The sequence below is a fragment of the Pelodiscus sinensis genome, chromosome 1 (assembly GCF_049634645.1).
Source record: "Pelodiscus sinensis isolate JC-2024 chromosome 1, ASM4963464v1, whole genome shotgun sequence".
In the NCBI taxonomy this organism is placed as follows: Eukaryota; Metazoa; Chordata; order Testudines; family Trionychidae; genus Pelodiscus; species Pelodiscus sinensis.
Window position 1 is genome coordinate 1,785,094 of NC_134711.1, and position 26,169 is coordinate 1,811,262.

The window sequence follows — 26,169 nt, forward strand, 5'->3', positions numbered from 1 at the left end:
CCTTGCTCTGCCCCTTGTGCCGTGCGGGCAGCGTGCAGGTGTGTGTGTCCGTGGGGCTTGGCAAAGGAACTTGGGTCCTTGTTCTAATGGGATACGGCTCCCAAACTGTCAAACTCGGATCTCGAGAGCCTCTGGGGCCAGACAGCGGGAGAGGGCCCAAGCCACGGAGTTGGCTGGGGAGGCTGACAATGGGTCTCTGGGTGCAAGGAAGGTGGGATGCTCAAGTCTTCATGGCGAAGACGGGTGCCAGACCCTGAATCTGCTTAGCTGCCCACCCAGCTCCCTCCAGCCCCGGCTCCCTGCAGCTAGATTCAAAATTGCCTGTTTCCCTGTGGGTCCCAGCCCCCTGCAGCCAGCGGACGAGCCGCCCATGTCCCTCCAGGCCCAGGCCCAGCTCCCTGTCCTGGAAAAAGCTTCACCTGCCGGCAGCCAGAGCTGAGCTGGGATCTGCAGCCGGCACAGGCCGGGAGAGCTTCTGAACAGGCCTCCTGCCAAGCAGCTGATGTGGAGATGGGCTTCCTGCCAAGCAGCTGACTGGCCAGCTGGGGGGAGCTGATTGGCTGCGGCACCTGCAAGCTGCTGACGGGGCCGACCAGGCGGTAGCAGATCGGTGCCAAGGGCTGATCCTCGCCCGGTGCTGAACCCTAACTCTCGGGTCCCAGGGGTGCCCCCGTCTCGTACCCCCAGTCCCAGCCCCTCCCCTGACAGCTGTCACCCGGCTGGTTCACCCGCCGAGCCGTCCCGCCCAGTCGGTCTCCATGGGGGGCCACGTCTCTGCTTCGATTCCCAACACTCCCGTTTTGGTTCGCTGGTTTCCTGTCCCGCATGGTCTCATCTGCCAGGCCGGGTCTGAACACCGCCCCGGGGTGGCATCAGGAAGCCCCTGGGATTCCATCATTCCGCCTGTCTTATTTCTGAACCCTCCCCCGCTCACACCCATACTTACAACAGTCTGAGTGTGTCACAGTCGTGCCTGGCGTCACCCTCGCCCCGTCGTGCAGTGGCAGGTGGGTGTCGTTAGCTGGGGAGGCCACACAAGAGGCCACTGGTGGCCACGCCGGGAAGGGAACCCAGAGGTCCTGGCCCAGGCCGTCGGTGTCAGGGACAGGACGTGGTTTCTAGAGCCCTGTCGACGTGCCTGGAGCCCGAACCCGCTGGGCAGTGCTGGCCAGAGAGCAAGTGTGAGCAATTGGGACACGGGGGCGGGGCTAAAGGGTTGTAGGAGCAAAGCCCCAGACATTGGGACTGTCCCCATGAAATCAGGATGGGTGGTGACCCTGGTGCGCCCCTCTCAGCGCCCCATCCCGGGAGTTTGCGATGGCTCCCAGCTCCGGCTCCGCGTCCTTCTGCTCCGGTTCGGCGGGCTCCGGACACATCGCAGCTCTGGGGAGCTCAGGGTCAGGGGTGGGCCGGACGAGAGAGGAAATGCTGGTTGTCACAGAGAGCTGGGGGGGAGACCGAGTCCTGCCCCTTAGCCCAAGGGCCAGACCCAACCTGCTTCCCTCCGGGGTCCCCTCCCTCCCCTGCAGTGGGGTCCGGGCTGCTCAGGACCAGAGGGGTCTGGATGGACCAATCTACATGGGACAGAGGAGACACACACAGACCTGCATGCTCAGGAGAGTTTATTGCTGTAGTGGCTGCAGCCGTGGAGGGGACAGGGGTGTCACTAGCGCGGAGACACTGGGGGGAGGCTGTTTGCAGCGGGGGACTGAGAAGCGCTCTCCCAGGGAGGGGTAAAGTGCGTGAAAGTCTGTTGCCTGATCGTGCGCCAGGGGCCCGGTTCTTTGCGTCCCAGGCGCTGAGCTCCCCGTCGGGCGCAGGCGAGCGGCCCCCTCGCTAGAGTCGATACTTGCAAATGTAGGCGTTTTTCGTGCTACAGGTTTTATCGTTCCAGGTCTTATAACCTAGAAGGCAAGAGAGAAATCAGTGGGGCGGGGGAAGGGCACGTGGGTGGTGCCTGCCCTGGCGGTGACCCCCTCCCCCGACGGCATCGTGCGGAGAGACGACCCCGCGGCTGCGCAGGAGGCCCGAGAGCAGAGCACAGAGGCCGGGTCGGGGCCTGTGGGGAGACACGCTGCGGATGAGGGACCCAGCTCGCTCGGGGCTGAATGGGCCGGCCCGACCTCCATCTCCTCCACGTTGGGGTTTGGGCCTGGGCCAGCGGCAGCATCTCCCCCCACAGGGCAGCGCTGCGGTGCCTGGCTGATGAACGGCTCCGTTCCCAGCGCCCAGCCACCCCGGGAGCGTCACTCAGGGTATGTCTACACTACCCTCCTAGTTCGAACTAGGGTGGTTAATGTAGGCATACCGCACTTGCAAATGAAGCCCGGGATTTGAATTTCCCGGGCTTCATTTGCATAATCCGGGAGCCTCCATTTTTAAATCCCGGTTAGTTCGAACCCCGTGCCGCGCGGCTACACGCGACACGGAGTAGCTAGTTCGGATTAGGCTCCCCGGGAGCGTCACTCAGAGACAGGGGCCCACACATGTGGGGCAACGTTTTCCCCGCCTCCATTCCCCGCGTGTGTGATTGGCCGGGCAGGTCACGTGACGTTGTTCCTGCTCAGTGACTGGATGAAGGACAGGTTTAAGTAGGAGATGATGGGGGGGATCCTCCCCCGTGTGCATGGGGGGAAGGAGCATTGGTGCGGATCCGTGCGACGGGCCCGGCCCACGAGGAATGAGTCCCTCCGGAATTAGCGCGTGAGCGTCCCCTGGTCAGCCGGGGCTCTGTGCGATCGCCAGCCAAAGGGACTAGCCCTGCTCCACCGCCTGCGCCACGCCAGCACACAACAGCAAGCGGCGTGATGGCCAGCCGGGCTTCCCCAGCAGACAGCTGCCCTGCTAAGTCCTGGCCTCCGCAGCACCGGGGACAGCGGGAGTGTGGCTGACGCCCCTGCGCTCTAGGCATCCTATTTGTTACTGCCTCTGTCAGAGCAGCCCTGAGGCAGCTCTCAATTGCCCTAGGGACAAAATAGCCCCCGGCTGCCTCTGAATCAGGGTGGCAAAACCCACCCATGGGCCACCTGAAGATCTCATACCCCACCTGCATATCAAGAAGTGAGCAATAACTGTAGACAGGCCTTGACAAATGGCAACAAAACCTACTTGCCTGCCCCGCACTGCGCATGCGCAAGATCCGTGAACGGGGCGCCACGGGCGAGTAGATTCAGTGATTTGTCGAGCCCTGACTATAGTTATAGGTTTAAAACTAATAAAAGAAAGTTCTTCTTTACACAGCGTGTAGTCAACCTGTGGAACTCCTTGCCAGAGGAGGCTGTGAAGGCTAGGACTATAACAGAGTTTAAAGAGAAGCTAGATACATTCATGGAGGTTAGGTCCATAAAAGGCTATTAGCCAGGGGATAAAATGGTGTCCTTGGCCTCTGTTTGTCAGAGGCTGGAGAAGGATGGCAGGAGACAAATCGCTTGATCATTGTCTTCGGTCCACCCTCTCTGGGGCACCTGTCGGCAGACAGGATACTGGGCTAGAAGGACCTTTGGTCTGACCCAGTACGGCCGTTCTTATGTTCTTATGTAGATCTTGAGAGCTCTTTTAGCCCAGTCCCCGGCACTCAAGGCAGGACCAAACACCAACTAGAGCATCCCCATTTGTCTATAATCTACTCTCAGAAATCTCCAGGGAGGGAGATTCCACATTGCCTTAGGCTATTGTTTCCAGCGCTTAACTTCTTAACAGTCAAGCTATGTCTACACTACAGAGTTTTTTCAGAAAAAAAAGTCGTTTTTCAAAAAAACCCTTCACTTACAGCCACGTTGCCATCACGTTCTTTCGAAAAAGAATCGAAAGACCAGACGGGTTTTCCTGACATTGCTAAATCTCTTCCTAGGAGGAAGAAGCTTTTTGCGGAAGAGCACGTTCAGAAAGGGGCGTGTGTGGACAGGGCAGAGGGAGCTCTTTCGGAAGAAGGGGAAAGGGGAAAAAGCACAGGTGCCCTGGTGGCCACTCCGCCCATAAAAATCACAGCTTACATGCGAGAGAGCGTCCATTCAGTGTGGACGCTCTCTTTGGAAAAAGCAGATGGCTTTTTCGATGCGCTTTGGCAGTGTGGGCGCGTGCTTTCGGAAGAAGTTTTTCGGAAGAGCTCTTTCGGAAAAGCTTCTTCCGAAAGAAGCCTGCAGTCTGGACCATGCCTCAGAGTGGTTACGAACATAAAAACAGGAACAGCCAGATTGGGTCAGGCTAAAGGTCCATCTAGCCCCGTGTCCTGTCTGCCCACAGTGGCCAATGCCAGGTGGCCCAGAGGGAGGGAACACAACATAGAACCAGCATGTGATCCCTCCCTTGTTGCCCAATCCCAGCCTCTGACAAAAAGTTTTTCTTATTCTCCAACCTGAGAGTCTCTTGCTGCAATTCAAACCCTTTGCTTCTTGTCCTGCCACCAGAGGTTACTAAGAACAATTTTCTTCCCTGCTCCTTGCAACCCCCTTTCAGGTATTTGGAAGCTGCTCTCCTACCCCCTCTCCATCGTCTCCTCTCCACAAGGAACAAACCCCATTTTGTCAACCTTCCCTCCCAGCTCATGTGCTCGAGAAGGTTCATCAGTTTCATTGCTCTGGACCTTCTCCAGTTTGTCCATATTTTCCCTGCAATGTGGTGCCAGAACTGGACACACTATTCCAGCTGAGGCCAATGTGGGGCAGAGCAGAGCAGAAGAATCGCTTCTCGGGTCTGGCTCCCAACACTCCGGTTCATGCCGCCCAGAAGGAGGTTTTCTGTTTTTGGCAGCCGTGTGGCACTTGTTGATGTGAAGTGATGGGATTAGAACAGCCCCTCTCCCGGACGGGTGAGCCGTGGCCAGAAAGGGGTTAAACAATCCCAGGCCAAACGGCTGGGAGTGAACTTGTCCGGGCGTGTGGGAGCAGTTGGCCAGTGACAAGTAGGACCGGCCAGGGCTGGGAGGCACATGGACGGTGAATTAGAGGGAAGACTAGTTGGATGTGGCTACTTGGACCTTAGAGATGCTGCCATGGAAACAGACATTTCCTGTGTCACAGAGATCAGCTGGGGGAGCCGGGGGAGAGGCAGGGAGACGGGACAGGAGGCCAGGCCCTCGGCAGGCTGTGTGGTGTGCACAGGGGCTGACGGGGCTCCTTTCTGGGTACAGGTGTGTTTGAGACTTTGCCTTACCAGTGGAAGTCCACAGCTCGACACAGTACTCCGTGCCTCCCTTGTTGTTTGGTTCCCAGTCATTCCAAGCATCGTAGCGATAGACGGAGCCATCTGACCACACCCAGGTTCTGTCCTGCAGATCCAGGGGAGAAAGGTTGTGGGGAGCCGGGCAGAAGAGACCCTGGTGATGCGGCACCGTAGACACACCAAACCCGCATACAGCAGGGCCCTGCTCAGGCCGGGGCGAGGGCGGGGGAAGGGGCAGCCCAGAGACACGGACGTCACAGTAACGCTCAGCCCCTCAACTTTCCCTTCTGCCCCCCAAGCCCTTCGCCGACGGACCAAATCCCCGCCCCAAGCTGCAGTCACTCGGGGGGGCCAGTCACCAGGGGCCAGGGCCCGCCGGGGGGCAGGGGGCTTCCTGTGCGGGTCTCAGCCGGTGGGAGCAAAATCGACGTGTGTCTGTGATGGAGACGCTGGGGGTCGGGGGAGGGGACTCGGGGCCGTTTCCCTCTCGAGGGCTCAGCGCCAGCCTGGCCCCAAGGCAGCAGGACCGGGAGCTCCGGACACTCAGAGCAGGGGACAAGGGGCCGGTCACTGGAAGGGCCTGGCTCTGGCCTGGCCTCGGCGCTTGGGGGGACTGGCTGGGTTTGGGGGGCACAGAACTAGCTCCATGCAGTGCCGGGGGAGGAGGGGCTGGATGGCTGAGCAGGCTGGAGAACGGCTCACAGCGCCTCCCCCTCCCGCATGGGGCCCGGCCCAGCCTCTGCTCTGGGGCAGGGAGCCAAGGCCCGAGTTTGTGAGAGCTGCTTGGGCTCCCCCATGGCCCAGCGCCGCCCCGAGCAGGGGCGGGAAACGGATGGAGCAGAGCTCGGCTGGAGATCGATGCGGTTACACAGGGGACGCTGTGACGGGCCTTTTGGCCAGAGTCTGGGCTGGTTTGGTGCCTCCCCCCCTCCTCCAAGGTTCTTGCCTGGGCTCCTTCCCAGCTGGTGACGGGTCCCCCGGCCCCTCCCTGCCCGGTGGAGCTGGGGTCCCCTACAGAGAACCAGGCCAGGGCAGGACCCCCAGGCTGAGGGAGGGACCAGCAGTTGGGGACAGTGCAGAGGTCAAACGAGAGCAGAACCTTGAGTCTCGGGCAGGGAAAAGTGGCTGGAAAATGTGGGGAGGGGAAAGAGAGAGGGGTTGTGGGGGGCAGGGGAAGGCTCAGCACAGTGGGGGGCTTGGAAGGGGAAGGGAGGGGGCAGTAGTTGGGGTGGTAGGTGCAGGTCAAAGGTCAGCCTGAGGCTGGGGGGGACCAGGTTGGGGGGACCAGGACCAGGCTGTATTTGAGGGGGAGAAGCCAGAGGGGAGGAGGAGGCTACAGTAGGATGGGAACAGAAAGGGGGCAGGGGAGATAGGGGCAGTGCAGAGGGGAGACACTGGTGCTCGTGAGTGGGGGAGGGAGACCCTGGTAGCCACATGAAGGGATTGTGGGGTTTGGGATGTGCCCAGCCCCGGGGAGCCAGAGCCGTGGGGCGGGGCAGCTGCCAGAGGCCAAGCCGGCGCTGGGCACTCACCTTGCTGGGGTCGTGGAGTCCGATCCAGACATAATCCTTGGAGCCCAACATGCTGAGATACTCGACCACTATGTCCCTTTCCGCCTCACCAAGGATGGAGGCCAGATGGGCCCCCGGCTGGTGATGCTGACACTGCACCTGCAGCAGGGACATGGACCAGGCCTGTCACTCTGGGGGAGGACGCCCATTGCCCTGGTGCAGGGTCCTGCCCCACCCGGCTGCAGCGGGGCAGGGGCTGCTGAGTGGGGAGAGAGAGTCCCCTCCTGGTGCCTGTCCCTGTCACCTCGCCCGCACCTCCCCAACCCTGCACCCGGGGCCAATCACCAAACTCCTTCTGCCCTGCCCATTAACCTGCCCCGCCCCATGGATCCTGGAGACGAGCCTCCTACCTCAGCCGCTGACCAGGTCACCTGCTCAGGGAAGAACTTCAAGCAGTGGTCTCTGTAGTGCAGCCAGCCACGGTGACAGGCTGTGGCCTTTACCCCCGATCCAGGCCGGAGAGAGCGCTCACCTCGGGGCGAGGCTGCTGTGGAGGGGGGAGAGGGCGCGGAGCTGTCAGTACCCACCCGTCCAGCTTCTCCAGACTGCCAAAAACGCTGTGAAATTTCGTCCTCTCCCAAAATGGCCCCTCTCTCCTGTTGCTTTCAGTGCGGCTGAAACCCCTCAGCTAAAAGAGCTGCCCCCTTTTGCCCCCTTTCCCTGTGGCAGTGAGGCTGCGCTACCGACAATGACCGGTGTCCCCTCCCCCACAGGGGACAGGCGCTGGGGTGTCCTCAAGGAAGATGGCCACTTCCCGTCTTCTGTGCGAGGACGCTGGAGAGGTCGACACAAAGGAGCAGCAGGGCGGTGGAGTCACAGCAGAAGGGGACTGTGGGGTGAGGGTGGGGAGCACTGGGTGTCAGGGTGACAGTGGTGGGGCAGGGAGCAGAAGGGAAGTTGGGGCACAGGGGTACAGCACAGGCTGAAGGGACCCCATGTGCTCATTTGCCAGCCTAGGAACGGGGCTTTAAACCAGGTTTAAAAGAGGTAGGTGGCAAAATCCCAGAGGTGAACTTAACAGAGGCTACGTGTTGGGTGGGAAACAGAAAACTGCAAAAGTGGGGGGAGGTCGTAGGAGCAACAAGAGGGAGATCCATGCGGGAACGTGCTCAGCCTCTCAGATGCCTATACACCGATGCAAGGAGTAGCTCTCTATGGATTTGAGAAGTTTCTTGTCTTTCTGTTTGTTCAAGAACTCCTGCTAAATGGTAGGATGAGAACCACCGAATCTGGTAGGCAGCTTCCTCTCCTCTAACTTAAAGCAACGTCGGGGTACGGTGGTGCCAGGGCAATGGGATGTGTGTGGAACTGGATTGTTTCTCATAAAATGGAAAGGGAGGGGGCTGGTAGAAGGGAGTTATGCTGCAGAATGCCCACAGGGGGCAGCAAGGGGCAGAGATGGGACCAGGACAGCAGTAACCGCACTGGGCCAGCAGGGGGCAGGGGCGGAGAAAGGGACAGCTCTCTGCTATAGATTTCTGAGAGTCTGTCTGAGAATCTGGGGCCATGCACTTCTCCCCCGACTGGGCCCACTGGGGCTACAGCATCCAGGGAGAGGCGCGTCTCACCTGGCCCCAAGCTGCTGGGGTGAGAGAGGGCTGGGGTTGTCCTCTCTCCCCAGAGCAGCCTGCACCCTGCACCCCTCCTCCCCAGCCCCACCCCAGAGCAACGATTCAAATGAAGAAACAAGAACTTATTTAAGTATCCGGGCAAGGCCGGGTAAATCTTCTAGTGGGGAATAAATGGAAGCACTGGAAGTATTGGTGTAGAAACTACATGATGAGCTCTGGCCGGGGTCTGGATCGATGGGCTTGGTGGGGCAGGGGCTATGGGGACCCAGCTGTGGTGGCTGCTCCCCCACGGTGGGGCTGGCCCCCTGGGTGAAATGACTTCACGTCCCATGGGGGCAAACAGAGCCTGGGGTGTCCAGGCCGAGGGGCCGGGCAGGGACTCACCTTCCAGCGAGGGGTTAAAGATCAGGCAGCCGAGGAGGCAGAGGCTGAAGAAGGCGACTGGGCCCATCGTCTCGCTTCCCTGGGGAGAAAACACACACGGGGGATGGGCGGGGGAGCCTGACACCCCCCTGGAAAAACTCCACCCCCCCCCCATGGGGCATTTCCCGGGAAGGATTCTGGGGGGGGCTGTGCGCTAAGGAGCCTGGCCAGGCTGAAGGGCCCCAGAGGGATCCCAGCCCCCAGCCTCGGGGTCCCTGCTCAGAGCCCGTCTCCCTGGCTCCAAAGGGCCCTTTGGTTCTCCCCCTCGCTGAGCCGCGCCCCAGGGACAGAACCGGACACCCAGCAGGGAGCCGGGTCCCAGCTCCGCAGGGCCTGGGCTCTGCAAGCCGCACGGCCAGGGACCCCCACACCAGGGCTGCAGGGGGGGACCCCAGAGGGCAGCAGGGAGGCCGGGATCACTCAGGGGCCCCAGGAACCGGATCCTCAGCACAGTGATTCTCAGAAGGGGCATTTGCCATCCCCCGCTGCCCCTCCCCCAGTGCTGGGCTGGCAGGGCCCCACGCAGCCCCCCCATGGGACCGGGAGGGGGGAGCAGGCGGCGGGAGGGAGGAGTTTGGAAGGGCCCCAGGGCCAGGCGGGGGGCCGGTCTGTGTGCACATGGCTGGAATGGCAGCAGCAGGGGCAGCCCCTCGGCCACAGTCCTCTGGCCAGAGAGCGGGGTGAGTGCTGGGAGCACAGAGCCTCTTGTCTCCATCCAGCGCCCGGGGCACCAAAACCCACTGACCCCCCCCCCTCCCACCGGGGCCTTTTCCCCCTCACAGTGTGCACGGGAAGCAGTGAGACCCAGAGGGGTTCCTGGCGCACACAAGGCACCAGCCCAGCAATGGCCCCACTGCCACCAGCCACCAGCGCAGGGGGGAGACATGGGAGGGAGCCGAGGACTCGCCTGAGTGTTGCTGGGGAGCTGCTCTGGTGCCGGGTCGGTCCAAGTGCTGCCTGACGGGGCACTGGCCCTGCCTGGGCATTTATAGACCAGTGGGGGAGGGGCTGAGAGGGGAGCAGTTATCGATAATGAACATGCAAATCTGTGAAGATGGCAGATGAGTCACTTCCTGCCCAGACAAGTGGCGATAAGGGGAGTCACGACCCATCTGCCAGCTGGGCTGTGGCCAGGTGGACGTGCTTGTCAGGGCTCAGCTAAGAGATATGGTAAAAGCTGGTCCTCCCCTCTCCCCCGGCAGCGCTGAGATCCATGGGGCTGTAGGGAACCCTCTCAGTGCTATTGGGATCACAGCCCAGTGGGTACAGTCAGGGCAGGGTTATTGGGGTCACTAGCATCAGACCCCACTGGAGACAGTCCGGGCAGGGCTATTGGGGTCAGACCCCAGTGGGTACAGTCTGGGCAGGGCTATTGGGGTCAGACCCCAGTGGGTACAGTCTGGGCAGGGCTATTGGGGTCACACCCCAGTGGTGACAGTCCGGGCAGGGCTATTGGGGTAAGACCACAGTGGGGACAGTCCGGGCAGGGCTATTGGGGTCAGACCCCAGTGGGAACAGTCGGGAAGTGCTACTGAGGTTGCAGGGGTGCACGTGGAATGAGGAGTACAGCTAGTTCGGATTAGCCGCGCGGCACGGGGTTCGAACTAGCCGGCATTTAAAAATGGCGCCGGCCGGCTTCATGCAAATGAAGCCCGGGAAATTCAAATCCCGGGCTTCATTTGCAATTGCGGATGACTACATTAACCCCACTAGTTCCAAGTAGCGGGGTAGTGTAGACATACCCTTAGAGTTCTTTGCAGAGGTTAACAAACATGCGGACAAGGGGGATCCAGTAGATATAGTATACTTGGATTTTCAGAAAGCCTTTGACAAGGTCCCTCACCAAAGGCTCTTGTGTAAATTACATGGCCATGGGATAAGAGGAAAGGTCCTTTCTTGGATTGAGAACTGGTTAAAAGACAGGAAACAAAGGGTAGGAATAAATGGTAAATTTTCACATTGGAGAGGGGTAACTAGTGGTGTCCCCCAAGGGTCAGTCCTGGGACCAATCCTTTTCAACTTATTCATAAATGATCTGGAGAAAGGAGTAAGCAGTGAGGTGGTAAAGTTTGCGAATGATACTAAGCTGTTTAAAATAGTCAAAACAGAAGCAGACTGTGAAGAACTTCAAAAAGATCTCACCAAACTGAGTGATTGGGCAACAAAATAGCAAATGAAATTTAATGTGGATAAGTATAAAGTAATGCACGTTGGAAAAAATAACCCCAACTATACGTACAGTATGATGGGGGCGAATTTGGCTACGACAGATCAGCAAAGAGATCTTGGAGTTATCGTGGATAGTTCTCTGAAAACTTCCACACAGTGTGCAGCGGCGGTCAAAAAGGCAAATATGTTGCTAGGAATTATTAAGAAAGGGATAGAAAATAAGACCCAGAATATCTTACTGCCCCTGTATAAAACTATGGTACGCCCACATCTTGAATACTGTGTACAGATGTGGTCTCCTCACCTCAAAAAAGATATTTTGGCCTTGGAAAGGGTTCAGAAAAGGGCAACTAAAATGATTAGGGGTTTGGAACGGGTCTCCTATGAAGAGAGGCTAAAGCGACTGGGACTTTTCAGTTTAGAAAAGAGGAGACTGAGGGGGGATATGATAGAGGTCTATAAAATCATGAGTGGTGTGGAGAGAGTGAATAAAGTTATTTATTAGTTCCCATAATAGAAGAACTAGAGGATTCCAAATGAAATTAATGGGTAGCAGGTTTAAAACTAATAAAAGGAAGTTCTTCTTTACAAAGCGCATAGTCAACCTGTGGAACTCCTTGCCAGAGAAGGATGTGGAGGCTAGGACTATAACAGAGTTTAAAGAAAAGCTAGATCATTTCATGGATCTTAGGTCCCTGGAAGGCTATTAGCAGGGGATAGAAATGGTGTCCTTGGCTTCTGTTTGTCAGAGGCTGGAGAGGGATGGCAGGAGACAAATCGCTTGATCATTGTCTTTGGTCCACCCCCTCCAAGGCACCTGGTGCTGGACACTGTCGGCAGACAGGCTACTGGGCTAGATGGACCTTTGCCTCTAAAAAAACTACCCGGTCACACCCTCTGTCAACGTACAGGTTCCCTGGAATACACTGTTTGCCTCGTAGGTAAATAGTACTGTGATAACAGCTAGAGAGACAACATCGGCCCCGTGCCTTTTATGTAACCCTGCTCCCTCATGCCAAGTGTCCCGTATCCGCTTGCACTCCTGGATAAGTGCCTAGGCCCAGGGCAGAGGAGGGAGTTCCCACAGCAACAAATGCTGCTCTGGAATGGGCCTACAGAAAAGGACCAGCCGTGGGCCGATTCTGTCTCTGCACAGACCTCGATGGAGCCTTCGCCCCCTTTGGCCCCAGCCCTGCACGTGCGCACAGCCAACAGGTGCGGGTGCACGATGGTGCCAGAGGAACAAGGGAGCAAACTGTCTCGCTAAGTCCAGTTTCAGATGCCGAGCACAGTGGCTTTGCCTTGCAAACGGGATAGGAGACGGGGTCAGGGATGTGATTTCAGGAGCCCACCTACCATGTAAGGGGAATGTAACAATGATCATTCTCAGCGGTTTACATAAGAACATAAGAGCGGCCAGACTGGGTCAGCCCAAAGGCCCATCCAGCCCCGTGTCCTGTCTGCTGACAATGGCCAAGGCCAGGTGCCCTAGAGGGAGTGAACAGAAAAGGGAACCATCAAGAGATCCCTCTCCTGTCACCCATTCCCAGCCTCTGCCAAACAGAGGCGAGGCCAGTGGTCACCAACCAGTCGATCGGGATCTACCAGTCGATCTTGAAGCCTCTGACAGGGGAACCTGACTGGTTTGGCAGGAAGCTCTCAAGTGCTGGCACTTTACTTGCCCTCCTGCCACAGTCATGCTGCTCGTGCTCTCTGCCTTGGAGCTGCTCCCCGCCTTGGAGCTGCTTCCCGGGAGCCTCCTGCTTGCTGTGCAGGGTATGGGAAGGAGAACCTGCCCTGGCTGGAGTCATTATCCCCATGGTGACGGCTGCTCCTGGAAGTGGCTGGCGTGTCCCTGCAGCCCCTGAGAGAGGCAGAGCAGGGGGTCTCCACACACTGTCCTTGCCTGCAGACACTGCCCCTGCAGCTCCCAGTGATCAGTAATAGGGAACCGTGACCAGTAGAAGCTGTGGGCTCAGGGCCTGTAGACAAGGGGCAGCACATGGCGCCATGGAGCCATTCTGTCCATTTCCTTATATCCGGAGCCACCGAGTTGCTGGCTGCATCCCCTGACTGTGTATTTAGTCCTTGACTCCAGATTCCTCCTTCACTCACCCACTGGATAATCCATTTGGGGGGGGGGGGAGAACAATAATGTTTGATGGGGGGCCACGCTAGGAATTTGGAAAGTGGTGCAGGCTGCATTCTTCCACAGTATTAATGGAGGAGGTGCGGGGTCTGGGAGGGAGGTTGGCGCAGTGGGGAGCTTGGGGTAAAGCGCTGGGGTACAGGAGGCGGGGTGGGGTCGGGGAGGGAGATTGGATGAAGGAGGGGACTGTGACATGGGACAGGGGCCTGGGATACAGGGGGGGTGCAGGGTCTGGGAGGGGGTATGGTTGCAGGAAAGGATTCTGGCCCAGGGGAGGGAATCAGGAGGTTGTGACCTGGGGCAGGGGAATAGGAGGGAGGCAAGGGATGGGGGGAAAGGTTTTAAGAGGGGAGTACAGGAGGCAAGAGGGTTGGGAGAGGGAGGGGCTGGGATGCCAGATGCAGGCTCTGACCAGGAGGCATTTACCTGGATTGCTCCTGGCCACCAGCCCACCAGGTTCCTCAGCTGGACTCCTGGCTGTGACGGACCGGGCCGTGTCTGGGCACAGCTGAGGGCGTCCGCTCAGGGCGAACTGCTCAAATCCGGGGCTACTTACAGCCCCCGACTGGTGACCTCTCCACACAGGCCACAAACCAGTCTCACAGAGCGCTTCATCAACCTGCCTGAAGCCTCCCGAGCAAAACCCCTCCGACATCCCAGCAATATCCATGCCCCAGACGGCCCCGGGCCTATACACAGGTGGGGGGTCCTAGCACCCAATCCCACCTACCCCAAACCAGTTCTGTCCGGTTCCAAGAAACCAGCCACAGATCCCTGGTCAATTTACCCTCTGGATCTTACCCACAAATCACGCTGGGCCAATCCTTTAGAATCTAACAACTAAAGGTTTATTATTACAGGAAAGAAAAGCATGAGAGTAAGGTTATTAAAGTACAGTATGTTACATGCACCGAATCTCCCAGTTCTCGATGCAGGCTCTAGCAGAGATGTTACAGCTGCTGGTTTAAAAGTTCTTATTGCACATCCTACGATCAGGATGGGTTCACAGGTCTTCCGGGCTCTTCAATCCCTGCAGTGCTGCCTCTGGGATGAAGTGCTGAGCTGAGAACAAAATGGCATCGACCGCATGGCCTCTTTATACCTCCTTCCTGGCCTCTTCTTGTATGCAGCAAGTCACCTGGTCAGAGGCCAATCTCTATGTTCCCTGCTGGCTGCCCTCAGATGACAAACCCCATTCTTTGGGTGTGTCCATAGCCTATTGAGAGCCATTGTTCCACAGGGCTTTGCTACTCAGCCTGTCCATAGCCATGCTTAACCACATTCAGAGAAATATTCAGCTTCCACACAGATTACAGATTCCTACCTACACACACAGACATTATATACTCACATAAATAGCGTACATAAGATTAACAAACAATAAGCTCCCATTCAATACCCCACATGGCTCCCTTTCATACCAATTTCTGGGGCCAACACCCCCACCTAGGGGTGCAGCAGCGATCTGGCTGCTTCCCTCCAACTCAGTAATGTGACACTGGCCTTCCATGTGCCCACAGGCCACGCAGAGCAGTCGGCAGGAGCCATGTGCTGCTCTGAATGATGCGAGCCTGGAGGCGGATTGGTACTTTGCATGCTGCCTGTCCTGCAAACAAGCAGCTCCTATTGTCCAGAAAGTGGCCAATGGGAGCTGCAAGATTGTGCTGGGGATGAGGGAAGCACGTGAAGCCTTCCCCCAGGTGCTCACAGCAGTCTGACGAGCATGCAAGGACTGGAGAGGCAGGGAGCCTGGCTGCGGCTCACACGAGCCAGATACAATTGCTTGGGGGGCTGAATCCGGCCTGTGGGCTGCATTTGACTCACCCCAGCATTAGGATAGTGACAGAAATGTAGCCGTGTTAGTCTGGTGTAGCTGAAACAAAATACAGGACTATGTAGCACTTCAAAGACTAACAAGATGGTTTATTAGGTGATGAGCTTTCGTGGGCCAGACCCACTTCCTCAGATCAAATAGTGGAAGAAAATAGTCACAACCATATATACCAAAGGATACAATTAAAAAATGAACACATATGAAAAGGACAAATCACATTTCAGAACGGAAGGGGGATGGGGGAGGGGGAAGTAAATGTCTGTGAGCTAATGATATTAGAGGTGATAATTGGGGAAGCTATCTTTGTAATGGGTAAGATAATTAGCATCTTTATTCAAACTTGAGTGTAAAGTGTCAAATTTAAGCATGAATGACAGTCCAGAGGATTCTCTTTGAAGTGAAGTCTTAAAAGGCTTTTGAAGCAGGATGCAGGTAATTAAGTCGTTGAGACAGTGTCCTTTCTGGATGAAACGGCAAGAAACTGATTTTTCTTTGTGATCCTGTCTGATATCTGTTTTGTGGGCATTGATCCTTTGACGAAGTGTCTGAGACGTTTGTCCAATGTACATAGCAGACGGGCACTTTCAGCACATGATTGCATATTCTGAAATTTGATTTGTCCTTTTCATATGTGTTCATTTGTCCTTTGTAGCAAGGACCAGATTTTACCAACTGCTTGGCCCTGGAATATGGAAAGAACTGTGGGAATCAGCAGTTCTGGGACTCAGCTGAAAACCCAAAAAGTCTGAGGGAACATCTTTTGTTGTGAGCCAAAGAAACATTTTGTTTCATTCTCGAGGGTTTCAAACCTACGGAAGTAGGTTTTAAATACAACTCAGTGACATGCCAAAGTTTTTCTTCATTCAGCGCACAGTCAACCTGTGGAACTCCTTGCCGGAGGATGCGGTGAAAGTTAGGACTTTAACAGGATTCAAAAAAGAGCTAGATAGGTTCATGAAGTTTAGGTTCATCAATGGCTATTAGCCTGAATGGATAGGAATGGTGCCCCTAGCCTCTGTGTGTCTGGAGCTGAGTGACAGGGGAAGTATCACGTGAGTATTAACTGTTGTGTTCCCTCCCTCTGGGGCATCTGGTACTGCCCACTGTCTGTTGGTCTGACCCAGCCTGGCAGTTCTTATGTATTGTTTGCTTGCGCCCAGGTTCCCAGGAAGTCTGTGTCAATGACCCATCCCTTCATTATGTCCCTACTCCTTTCACATTCATTGAGTACAATTAACATTCTTGTCTTCAAAGACTCACTTAAACATTTCCCTCTGCAAACATTGATTCACAGGATAAACTTAAAAGACAACCAATAGTCTGGTACGTACTAAATGGTGGATTCTATATTAGCTGTTAGCACTTAGGATGTGCACCACCAAGAGAAACACAAGCTGCCAGCTATGGACACTGCGGTGCTCTGCTAATTAGCTGAGGGCATCTGAATCTGCCCCAGACGGTACCCTCTGGGGGTGGACCCCAGTCACCCCAATAGCTCTGCCCAGACTGTACACTCCGGAGTCTGTCCTAAGTTACCCCAATAGGGCTGCCCAGACTGTACCTGCTGGGGTCTGTCCCTGACTCCTGCACCCCCACATCCCCAGCTTCTTCCATAACACCCTTGTACTCCCACACACCCCCAAACCTATGCCATGAGCCCATCATGCACCCCAACCCCTGACCCTGAGCTGCACATACACACCAACCCTGACTCCTTCACCCCCATGTCCTCAGCTCCCTGCCATAAGACTGGCACAGGGCAGCCTGACTGCGCATGAAGCTGGATTTGACCAGCTAGGATGCAAACGGCAAAGAACCGTGAGCCGTTGCAGCAGCAGACGTCCCGTGAAAGGAGGTCCGAGAGTGCGATGTTTTATTGGTGTTATTGTTAATCACCACGTCACTGATCAATAATACTACGTTGCATATTTTCAGAGCGTTCTTCTGCGGCTCTTCATGGACCGTTTCTGGGCAGTCTCTGGCGGGAAGAACCGGATGGGACTGGTTCCCGCGGGCGCAGTCCAGACTCACGGTGGCTGGTGCCATCACAAGATGGGTTCATGGTTCACCACCCCGGACTCCATGTTGATTTCACAAAGGCGCGATCGTCGTATACGGAAACCCCAACAGCTAACACTGGGAACAGATTGACAGTGATCAACAGAAGAACGTATTTAATCCCAGCACCCCCCTAGCGCTGCCCAGACTGTGCCCAGTGGGGTCTGACGCTCGCCACCCCGACAGTGCTGAGACGCACCCTACAGCCCCACGGAGCTCTGCGCTGGAACAGGGGGAGGCCAGGGAAGGGACCAGGCTGATTGTATCTGTTATTTGGGCCCTGATGGCACTTCCACCTGACATGTGGATTGCGGCTCCCCTTATCTCTGCTTTTCGGAGCAGGAAATGGCTCTATCTGCCATCTGCGCAGATTTGCATGTTCACTATGGATAACTGGGCCCCTTCCCTCCCGACCGGTCGATAAATGCCCAGGCAGGGTGTGACGGACCGTGCCGTGTCTGGGCACAACTGAAGGCGTCTGCTCAGGGCGAATTGTCAAATCCGGGGCTCCTTACAGCCCCCAGACTGGTGACCTGTCCAAGCAGGCCACAAACCAGTCCCACAGAGCGCTTCAGCTGCCTGCCTGAAGCCTCCCGAGCAAAACCCCTCCGACATCCCAGCAATATCCGTGCCCCAGATGGCCCAGGGCCTCATACACAGGTGGGGGGTCCTAGCACCCAATCCCACCTACCCCGAACAAGTTCTGTCCGGTTCCAAGAAACCAGCCACAGATCCCTGGTCAATTTACCCTCTGGACCTTACCCACAAATCACGCTGGGCCAATCCTTTAGAATCTATATCTAAAGGGTTACTATTACAAGAAAGAAAAGCCTGAGAGTAAGGTTGTTAAAGAATAGTACGTTACATGCACCGAATCTCCCAGTACTCGATGCAGGCTCTAGCGGCTCCCTGCAATGCTGCTTCTGGGATGAAGTGCTGAGCTGAGAACAAAATGGCATCGACCACATGGCCTCTTTATACCTCCTTCCTGGCCTCTTCTAGTATGTAGCAGGTCACCTGGTCAGAGGCCAATCTCTGTGTTCCTTGCTGGCTGCTCTCAGGTGACAGCCCCCATTCTTTGGGTGTGTCCTTGGCCCATTGAGAGCCATTGTTCCACAGGGCCTCGGTAATTAGCATGTCCACAGGCTCGGCCATGCCCAATGCTTAACCACATGCAGGGAAATCTTCAGTGTCCATACAAGTACATGCTAATAATTGCACACACAGACATTATACAAACACATGAACAGCATACATAGGATTATCAGATAATAAGCTTCTATTCAATACCTCACATGGCCCCCTCCTATACCATTTTTGGGGCCAACACCCCCACCTATGGGTGCATCAGTGATCTGGCTGCTCCCCTCAAGATCCAGCAACGTGACAGGCTGGCTGCGGGAGATGGCGGGGGGGGGGAACTGGCCGGCAGGGAGTGGAGCTGGCTGGGAGGGGAGTGGGGGGAGCGGGGAGTAACATTAGTTCGGACTAAGGGCTTTAGTCCGAACTAACGCGTCCCGGCGCGCACTTCCTGGTTCGAATCAGCTGTGATTCGAACTAGCGCGCCGGCGAGATCATGTTAATGGAGCGCGGGATATTTAAATCCCCGCTTCATTAACTAGTTCGATTGTCTCCATTTGCATCCCTAGTTTGAACTAGGGATGCAGTGTAGACATACCCCCAGTTCTCAATGCAGGCTTGGAGCAGAGATGTTACTGCTGCTGGCTTAAAAGTCCTCGGTGCACATCCTATGTCCGGATGGATCCACAGTTCTTCCTGGCTCATGATTCCCTGCGAGGCTGCATCTAGATTCAGGAGAATTTCTGAAGACAAAATGGAGGCTGCCACGTGGCATCTTTATCCCTCCTTCCTGGCCTCTTCTTGGCTGCAGCAGGTCACCTGGCCAGTGGCTTGTCCCTGTGTTCCCTGCTGGTAGCCCCTAGGTATCAGTCACCATGCTTGAGGTATGTCCTTGGCCTATAGAAGGCTGTTGGTCCATGGAGACTTGCTCATTAGCATGTCCATAGGCTGAGCATTCTTCGTCTACTGCTCAATCCCATACAGAGAAACCTCCAGTATTAACACAGAATACATATTCCTAACTCCACACACAGACATACAGGTGTATGAAGAGCAGATACAGAATCGGTAGAAGGCAAGCTTTCGTTTGACACCTCCCATGGTCCCTTTTGTACCACTTTTGGGGCAACCCCCCCCCCCCCCCCGATGGGTGCAGCAGTAATCTGACTGCTTCCCTAAAATCCAGTAACGTGACACCCGGCCAGCAGCTCAGCCCCTGCCTGAGGGGAGAGGCTGCGTCCTGCTGCCCCGGCTCTCAGAGCAGGGGGAATCTCTGAGCCCGACGGGGCTGAGTGTGGGAGCCAGGCTGGGAGCTAAAACCCTCCCCCAAGGCCTGCTGCTGCCTAGGGGTGACTTGGGGGGTCCCACCCCAGCAGGGAACAGAAAGCACCAATAACGTCCCGAACGGGTCCCTCCACTCTTTATTTTGGGTTCACACCCACGCCCACCCCCATCTCATCTGTCGGTAGCTCCCCGCCTTCCCGCTCCCTCCCTTCTGTGGGCCCTCAGCTATTGGAGACTCCTAGCCCTGTGGGGGCTGGCAGGAGCCTCCAGACGGCCCTAGTCCAGCCACCCCCAGGGAGCCAGGGCCAAGCCACAGTATCTGTGAGAGGAGTTTGTCAACCTGTTCCTTAACCCCCCCACGACAGAAAACCCACAGCCTCCCTTCAGCGCCTCTGCCAGGGCCCCACTAGCCACCGCACCCCAGCTGTGGCGTTTCCAGCGCTAACCCCTGGGCTAGGGCCACTTGGTCCCGGCCTTCAGCCCTGCAGCTTCAGGGTCTCAGCCCTGGCCACAAAGCAGGGGATACAGGGGATGAGGAGCTGGAGATGAGTCAGCAGGGCGCCCTTGTAGCCAAGAAGGCGAATGGCACGTTGGGGCGTTAGGAGGAGCATTGCCAGCAGGTCTAGAGAAGGGATTCTTCCCCTTTAGTCGGCTCTGGCGAGGCCACATCTGGAGTATTGTGTCCTCTTCCGGGCCCCCGCCTACAGAAAAGACGTGGACACATTGGAGAGGGTCCAGCGGAGGGCGACCAAAATGATTCCGGGGCTGGAGCACACGACCTACGAGGAGAGGCTGAGGGAGTTTAGTCTGCAGAAGCAAAGAGTGAGGGGGGATTTGGTAGCAGCCTTCAACTCCCTGAAGAGGGGTTCCAAAGAGGTTGGCGAGAGGCTGTTCTCAGTGGAGGGTAGGGGGCAGAACAAGGAGCAATGGGCTCAAGTTGCAGAGGGGAAGGTCTAGGTTGGAGATTAGGAAAAACGATTTCCCTAGGCAGGTGGGGAAGCCCTGGGCTGGGTTCCCTAGGGAGGACTGGAATCTCCATCCCTACAGGTCTTTAAGTCCCAGTTGACCAAGCCCTGGCTGGGACGACTGAGTCGGGTTGGTCCTGCCTTGGGCGGGGGCTGCACTCGATGGCTCCCGAGGGCTCCTCCAGCCCCAGGATTGCAGGGTTCGATGCCTCCCACTCGGCTGGGGAGAATACTCCGGGGAAGTGCGTCAAACACTTGACTGAACCCAGGACCCGTCACGTGTGCGGCTCCCCCAGCTCCACGGGGCCAGAGGCTGAGGCCAGGAATGCGGGGGCTTGGCACGGCACAATTGCCTCAGCTCCATGTTCGTTGGGCTCAGAACCCAGTGATCCCCCTCGGGCTTCCAAACTGCTTCAATCTCCCCCAGTTTCGCAGTCAGGCTGCTGGTCGGGCACGTCCCAGATCTTCGTTGTCCCCCCGTTATCAGGCAGGCTCTGTGTTTGCCTTTCCCTAGTCCACTGGGTCCTCCAGGAATTCTCCCCGTCCCCACCCCCAGCCCCCTGCGGACTCTGGTTCAGCCGCCTCCCCTCCCTGCCGAGCTCCCTGCTGCCAGGTGCCCATCCTTCCTCGGCGAGGAGACAGCGGTGCCTGTCGGTAGCACAGCCCCACGGCCACAGCCAACGGGGCCAGGCAGCGGCCGCTGCAGTTTGGGAGCGGCTGCAGCCCCACAGAACGTCACAGGCGGGAGCCGCCCTTTGGGGAGAGGGCAAAGGCTGACAGGGCCTGGGGAGATGTGGGGCAGCTGGACGGACGAGAGCCGGCAGGTCAGCTCCCAAATCCTCTCTCCCCGGCCCGGCCCCTCTCTCGGACCAGGCGTGTGGGCGGCGTCCTGTCCCAGTGACTGGCTGTCCTACCGAGGACACTGCTATGCCTACTTCGCCGGTAAGAGGACTTGGAACGACGCAGAGGTAGGAGGCTTTTCTCAGGAATCTGTGGGGCAGGGTGGGGTGTTGGGAGGGGCTGGGGGGGGTTTGTTGAGATCCCCACAGACCCGGGCTGTATCCCTAGAGAGGTTTGTGTGGAGTGGGGGGGAGGGAGGAGGCGGGGGGCTGCAGAGCTGACGTGGCTAGTGCCCGGCTCTGGGGCTCAGCCGCCCCTGCCCTGGTGCAGCCAGGTGGGGCAGGACCCCACACTGGGGCAATCAGCATCCAGGGTGACAGGCCTGGCCCACGTCCCTGCTGCAGGTGCAGTGTCAGTACCACCGCCCCGGGGCCCACCTGGCCTCCATCCTCGGTGAGGCAGAAGCGCAAAGGCTGGCCGTGTACATCTCCGCGGCGCGCTTGAAGGACGACGTCTGGATCGGCCTGCACGACCCCCAGCAGGCGAGTGCCCAGCCCGGCTCTGCCACTGGCAGCTGCTCCCCCCACTGGCTGTTTCCCAGGGGTGGGGCAGGTCCCACGCCCCACGATCCCTTCATGGGGCTGCCCAGATCTCCTTCCCCCACTGCTACGCCCTCCCCCACCCCATGGGCACCAGCGTCTCCCCTCTGCACTGCCCCTTTCGCCCCCGCCCCCTTCCCGTCCCCATCCTACCATCCCCTGCCCCTCCCCTCTGGCTTCTCCCTCCCAGATACAGCCTGGTCCTCGTCCCCCCAGTCCTAACGCTGACCTTTGACCTGCACCTGCCTCCCCAACTACTGCCCCGTCTCCCTTCCCCCTCCCGGCCTCCGCACTGTGCCAAGCCCTCCCCCTCCCCCCACAACCCCTCTCTCTTCCCCCTCCCTCATGTTTTCCAGACCCTTTTCCCTGCCCAAGACCCCTGGTTCTTCTGCCCCTCGACCTCCGCACGGCCCCGCGGTGCTGGTCACTCCCAGGCCGGCCCACAGCGTTTTGGCACTTGAGGCGGGGAGCTCAGATGATGCCCCCAGATGCACGTCTGCACCCGCAGCAGAGACAATGTTCTGCACCCTGGGTCCTAGTGGCGCCCTATGCTAAGGCCAGTCCTGGTCGCTCCCTCGCCTGGGGATCCCCGGCACTGCATGGAGCTAGTTCTGTGCCCCCCAAACCCAGCCAGTCCCCCCGAGCGCTGAGGCCAGGCCAGAGCCAGGCCCTTCCAGTGACCGGCCCCTTGTCCCCTGCTCTGAGTGTCCGGAGCTCCCGGTCCTGCTGCCTTGGGGCCAGGCTGGCGCTGAGCCCTCGAGAGGGAAACGGCCCCGAGTCCCCTCCCCCGACCCCCAGCGTCTCCATCACAGACACACGTCGATTTTGCTCCCACTGGCTGAGACCAGCACAGGAAGCCCCCTGCCCCCCATGGTGCCCCAACAACCAGGAAGATGCCTGGCCTGGTGGCCTGGCGCCCACACAGCTACCCAGAACTGGCATCCCTTCTCCAACCAATTCCCTCCCCGAGCCTTGGGCAGCTGGAAGGGAGGGCGACTGGGGGGGGGGGTGGTGCAGGTGCTGGGCACCCCCATTATTTCTGCGCCCTGGTGCCAAGGTTCATTCGGGCACAGGGCTTGGCAGGTGCCCGGCCTGTGCCCGACTCTCCCCCGGGCTGGGCAGGGCCCTGCTGCATGGGGCGCAGGTGTGTCTCTCCTCCCCGAGACCCACAACCTCTCCCCTGGCTGCAGGCCCGGCGCTTCCGGTGGTCGGACGGCTCCCAGTTCGGCTACAGAGCCTGGAACGCCAAGGAGCCAAACAACCAGCGTGGCAAAGAGCACTGCGTCCAGCTGCTGAGGAAGAGCGGTGAGCAGACCTCTCGCCGGGACCCTGCGCACACCCTGCAGCCCGCTGCGGGCTGGCCTCCTGGCCCCTCTCCCTGCCTCTCCCCCGGCTCCCCCTGCCCCCCCATCTCAGCCGGTGAATCCTCCCCCGCGTGCCCCAGGGCGAGGGCGGCTCCGGTCAGATGGTCAGTTACAGGGACGGCAGGAGCCCGGCGACTCCCCCTGGCTGATCCGGAGGGGGCAGGTGGATTCTTTGTTCGGTCTCTTGGTGGTTTTTGCCCCGTGACGCAGGAGACAGCAGGGGGCTGCTTTGCCCCCCTGGCAGGTTAGAGGCACCTCAGGGCGGCTCCGACAGTGGTGGTAACAACTTGCATGGCCAGAGCATCAGCTGCGCCTCCCCCGCCCCTCGCGCAGGGATGTCAGGCCTGGACAGAGCAGATCTTGGACTCCCCAGCTGCCCATTGGAGCTTCCTGCCTCCAGCTGCTGGTTTGGGCGCAGGGGGTGGGGCGGGGCAGAAAGCCTCGCCCCATTCACTGGCGACAGCACAGACCCGGCTGACCAGAGGAAGCCCCCTCGCCAATTTGTGAGTGACTCACTCTTCAGGGCCATGCTACGGCCTCGCCCTGCCCTGATGCGCCTGAGTCTGAGCGTTCTATCCCCAGCCCTGCCACTGCTCTGCTGGGTGACCTTGGTCAAGTCACTTCCCCGCTGTGGGACTCCTTTCCTTTCCTGCCTCTTTAGGCTGGGCTCTCCCTGGGGCGGGATGGTCCGGCAGTGTGTGCGTGGGCACAGTGCCTAGCGCTACCCGGCCCCGTCGGGCTCTCAGCACAATAGCCAGAGTCTCCCGCTGTTACACTGACACCCAGCGTCCCTCAGGGAGTCTGGCCCTGTCTGAGCACATGGGGCTTCCCCTCCAGCCTCGTAAGCAGCCGCGGGGTCTTCCCTCCACACTGTGCAATGTGGGGGGGGGGTCTTCGCAAGGGCAGGAATGGCCCCACTTGCCCCAGGGATTTCTGTCTTGCATTCTAGGTTATAAGAACTGGAACGATAAAAACTGTAGCACGAAAAACGCCTACGTTTGCAAGTATCGACTCTAGCGAGGGAGCTGCTCACCTGGGCCGGACGGGGAGCTCAGCGCCTGGGCTGCGAAGAACCGGGTCCCTGGGCACGATCAGGCAACCTCCCAGACTTTCCGCTGCTTTGCTGCATCTGGGGCCAGTCCTGCCCCTCCCTGAGAGTGGCTCTGAGGTCCCCGGCTCCAAACTGCCTCCTCCCAGTGTCTCTGTGCTAGTTACACCCCCGCCCCTTCGACGGCTGCAGCGGCTATAGCAATAAACTCTCCTGAGCATGCAGGTCTGTGTGTGTCTCCTCTGCCCCCTCTGGTCCTGAGCAGGCTGGACCCCACTGCAGGGGAGGGAGGGGACCCCGGAGGGAGGCAGGTTGGGCCTGGCCCTTGGGCTAAGGGGCAGGACTCGGTCTCCCCCCCCCCAGCTCTCTGTGACAACCAGCATTTCCTCTCTCGTCCGGCCCACCCCTGACCCTGAGCTCCCCAGAGCCGCGATGTGTGCAGCTGTTGTGCAAACATCAGCCCCTCCCCCCCCCCCCCCCGAGCCGGAAGCCGGAGCCTGCCGAGCCGGAGCGGAAGGACGCGGAGCCGGAGCTGGGAGCCGTCGCAGACTCCTGGGGTGGGGTGCTGAGAGGGGCGCACTAGGGTCACCACCTGTCCTGATTTTATGGGGACAGTCCCAATGTCTGGGGCTTTGCTTCTACAAGTCCCTTAGCCCCGCCCCCGTGTCCCAATTGTTCACACTTGCTCTCTGGACACCCTAGACAGGCAGCCTGCACTGCCCAGCGGGTTCGGGCTCCAGGCACGTTGACGGGGCTCTAGCAACCACGTCCTGTCCCTGACACCGACGGCCTGGGCCAGGACCCCTGGGTTCCCTTCCCGGCGTGGCCACCAGCGGCCTCCTGTGTGGCCTCCCCAGTTCCCAGGCTGTGCCGGGGCTAACGACACCCACCTGCCACTGCACCATGGGGCGAGGGTGATGCCAGGCACGGCTGTGACACACTCAGACTGTTGTGCACACGGGGCACCAGGGTGAGGGGAGGCGCCCCAGCGTTGCATGGCGAGGGGAGGCCACACCCAGTCTCTGGGGCTCACCGGCTGGAGGGGTGTCTGGCCAGCTGTGCCCCATTGGCTCTGGGGATGGGCCTCCCCTGAACCCTGGCAGTACAGAGCTGCAGCCAGCCTGCTCCGCCCCTGTGCCGGGGATTAGAACCAGGAACGTGCGCCGTGTGTGGACGCTGTGAGATGCCGGCGACTGTCCGCCCAGGTTCACCTCCTCTGTCTCCTGTTTGCTCCGTCGCAGGGCAGGGGAGACACACCGCTGGGTGTGAGCCGGGGAGGGTTCAGAAATAAGACAGGCGGAATGATGGAATCCCAGGGGCTTCCTGATGCCACCCAGGGGTGGTGTTCAGACCCGGCCTGGCAGATGAGACCATGCGGGACAGGAAACCAGCGAACCAAAACGGGTGTGTTGGGAATCGAAGCAGAGACGTGGCCCCCCATGGAGACCGACCGGGTGGGACGGCTCGGCGGGTGAACCAGCCGGGTGACAGCTGTCAGGTGAGGGGCTGGGACAGGGGGTACCAGATGGGGGCACCCCTGGGACCCGAGAGTGAGTGTTCAGCACCGGGCGAGGATCAGCCCTTGGCACCGATCTGCTACCGCCTGGGCGGCCCCGTCAGCGGCTTGCAGGTGCCGCAGCCAATCAGCTCCCCCCAGCTGGCCAGTCAGCGGCTTGGCAGGAAGCCCATCTCCACATCAGCTGCTTGGCAGGAGGCCTGTTCAGAAGCTCTCCCGGCCTGTGCCGGCTGCAGATCCCAGCTCAGCTCTGGCTGCCGGCAGGTGAAGCTTTTTCCGGGACAGGGAGCCGGGCCTGGCCTGGAGGGACACGGGCGGCTCGTCCGCTGGCTGCAGGGGGCTGGGACCCACAGGGACACAGGCAATTTTGAATCTAGCTGCAGGGAGCCGGCGCTGGAGGGAGCTGGGTGGGCAGCTAAGCAGATTCAGGGTCTGGCACCCGTCTTCGCCATGAAGACTTGAGCATCCCACCTTCCTTGCACCCCGAGACCCATTGTCAGCCTCCCCAGCCAACTCCGTGGCTTGGGCCCTCTCCCGC

General features: G+C 58.8%; 2 protein-coding genes across 2 annotated transcripts in view; one reads left to right on the forward strand and one right to left on the reverse strand.

Annotated features, from left to right (window-relative positions):
- LOC142827862 (uncharacterized) overlaps positions 1–24,330 on the forward strand; it is a 41,750-nt gene extending 17,420 nt beyond the window's left edge. The window contains exons 7-10 of the mRNA XM_075924033.1: positions 20,779–21,232; positions 21,509–21,646; positions 22,894–23,008; positions 24,017–24,330. Of these exons, the coding sequence (XP_075780148.1) occupies positions 20,779–21,232; positions 21,509–21,646; positions 22,894–23,008; positions 24,017–24,084 (775 nt within the window). The 3' untranslated portion in view covers positions 24,085–24,330. The remainder of the gene's footprint in view (positions 1–20,778; positions 21,233–21,508; positions 21,647–22,893; positions 23,009–24,016) is intronic.
- On the reverse strand, positions 1,617–9,471 carry LOC142827937 (C-type lectin lectoxin-Thr1-like). Its single transcript, XM_075924564.1, has 5 exons — positions 8,687–9,471; positions 7,082–7,218; positions 6,693–6,830; positions 5,152–5,266; positions 1,617–1,904 (listed from the first exon to the last, which is right to left on the reverse strand). Exons 1-5 carry the CDS (start codon positions 8,838–8,840, stop codon positions 1,837–1,839), a joined length of 612 nt encoding a protein of 203 aa, XP_075780679.1. The 5' UTR covers positions 8,841–9,471; the 3' UTR covers positions 1,617–1,836.
- Positions 24,331–26,169: the final 1,839 nt, after the last annotated feature.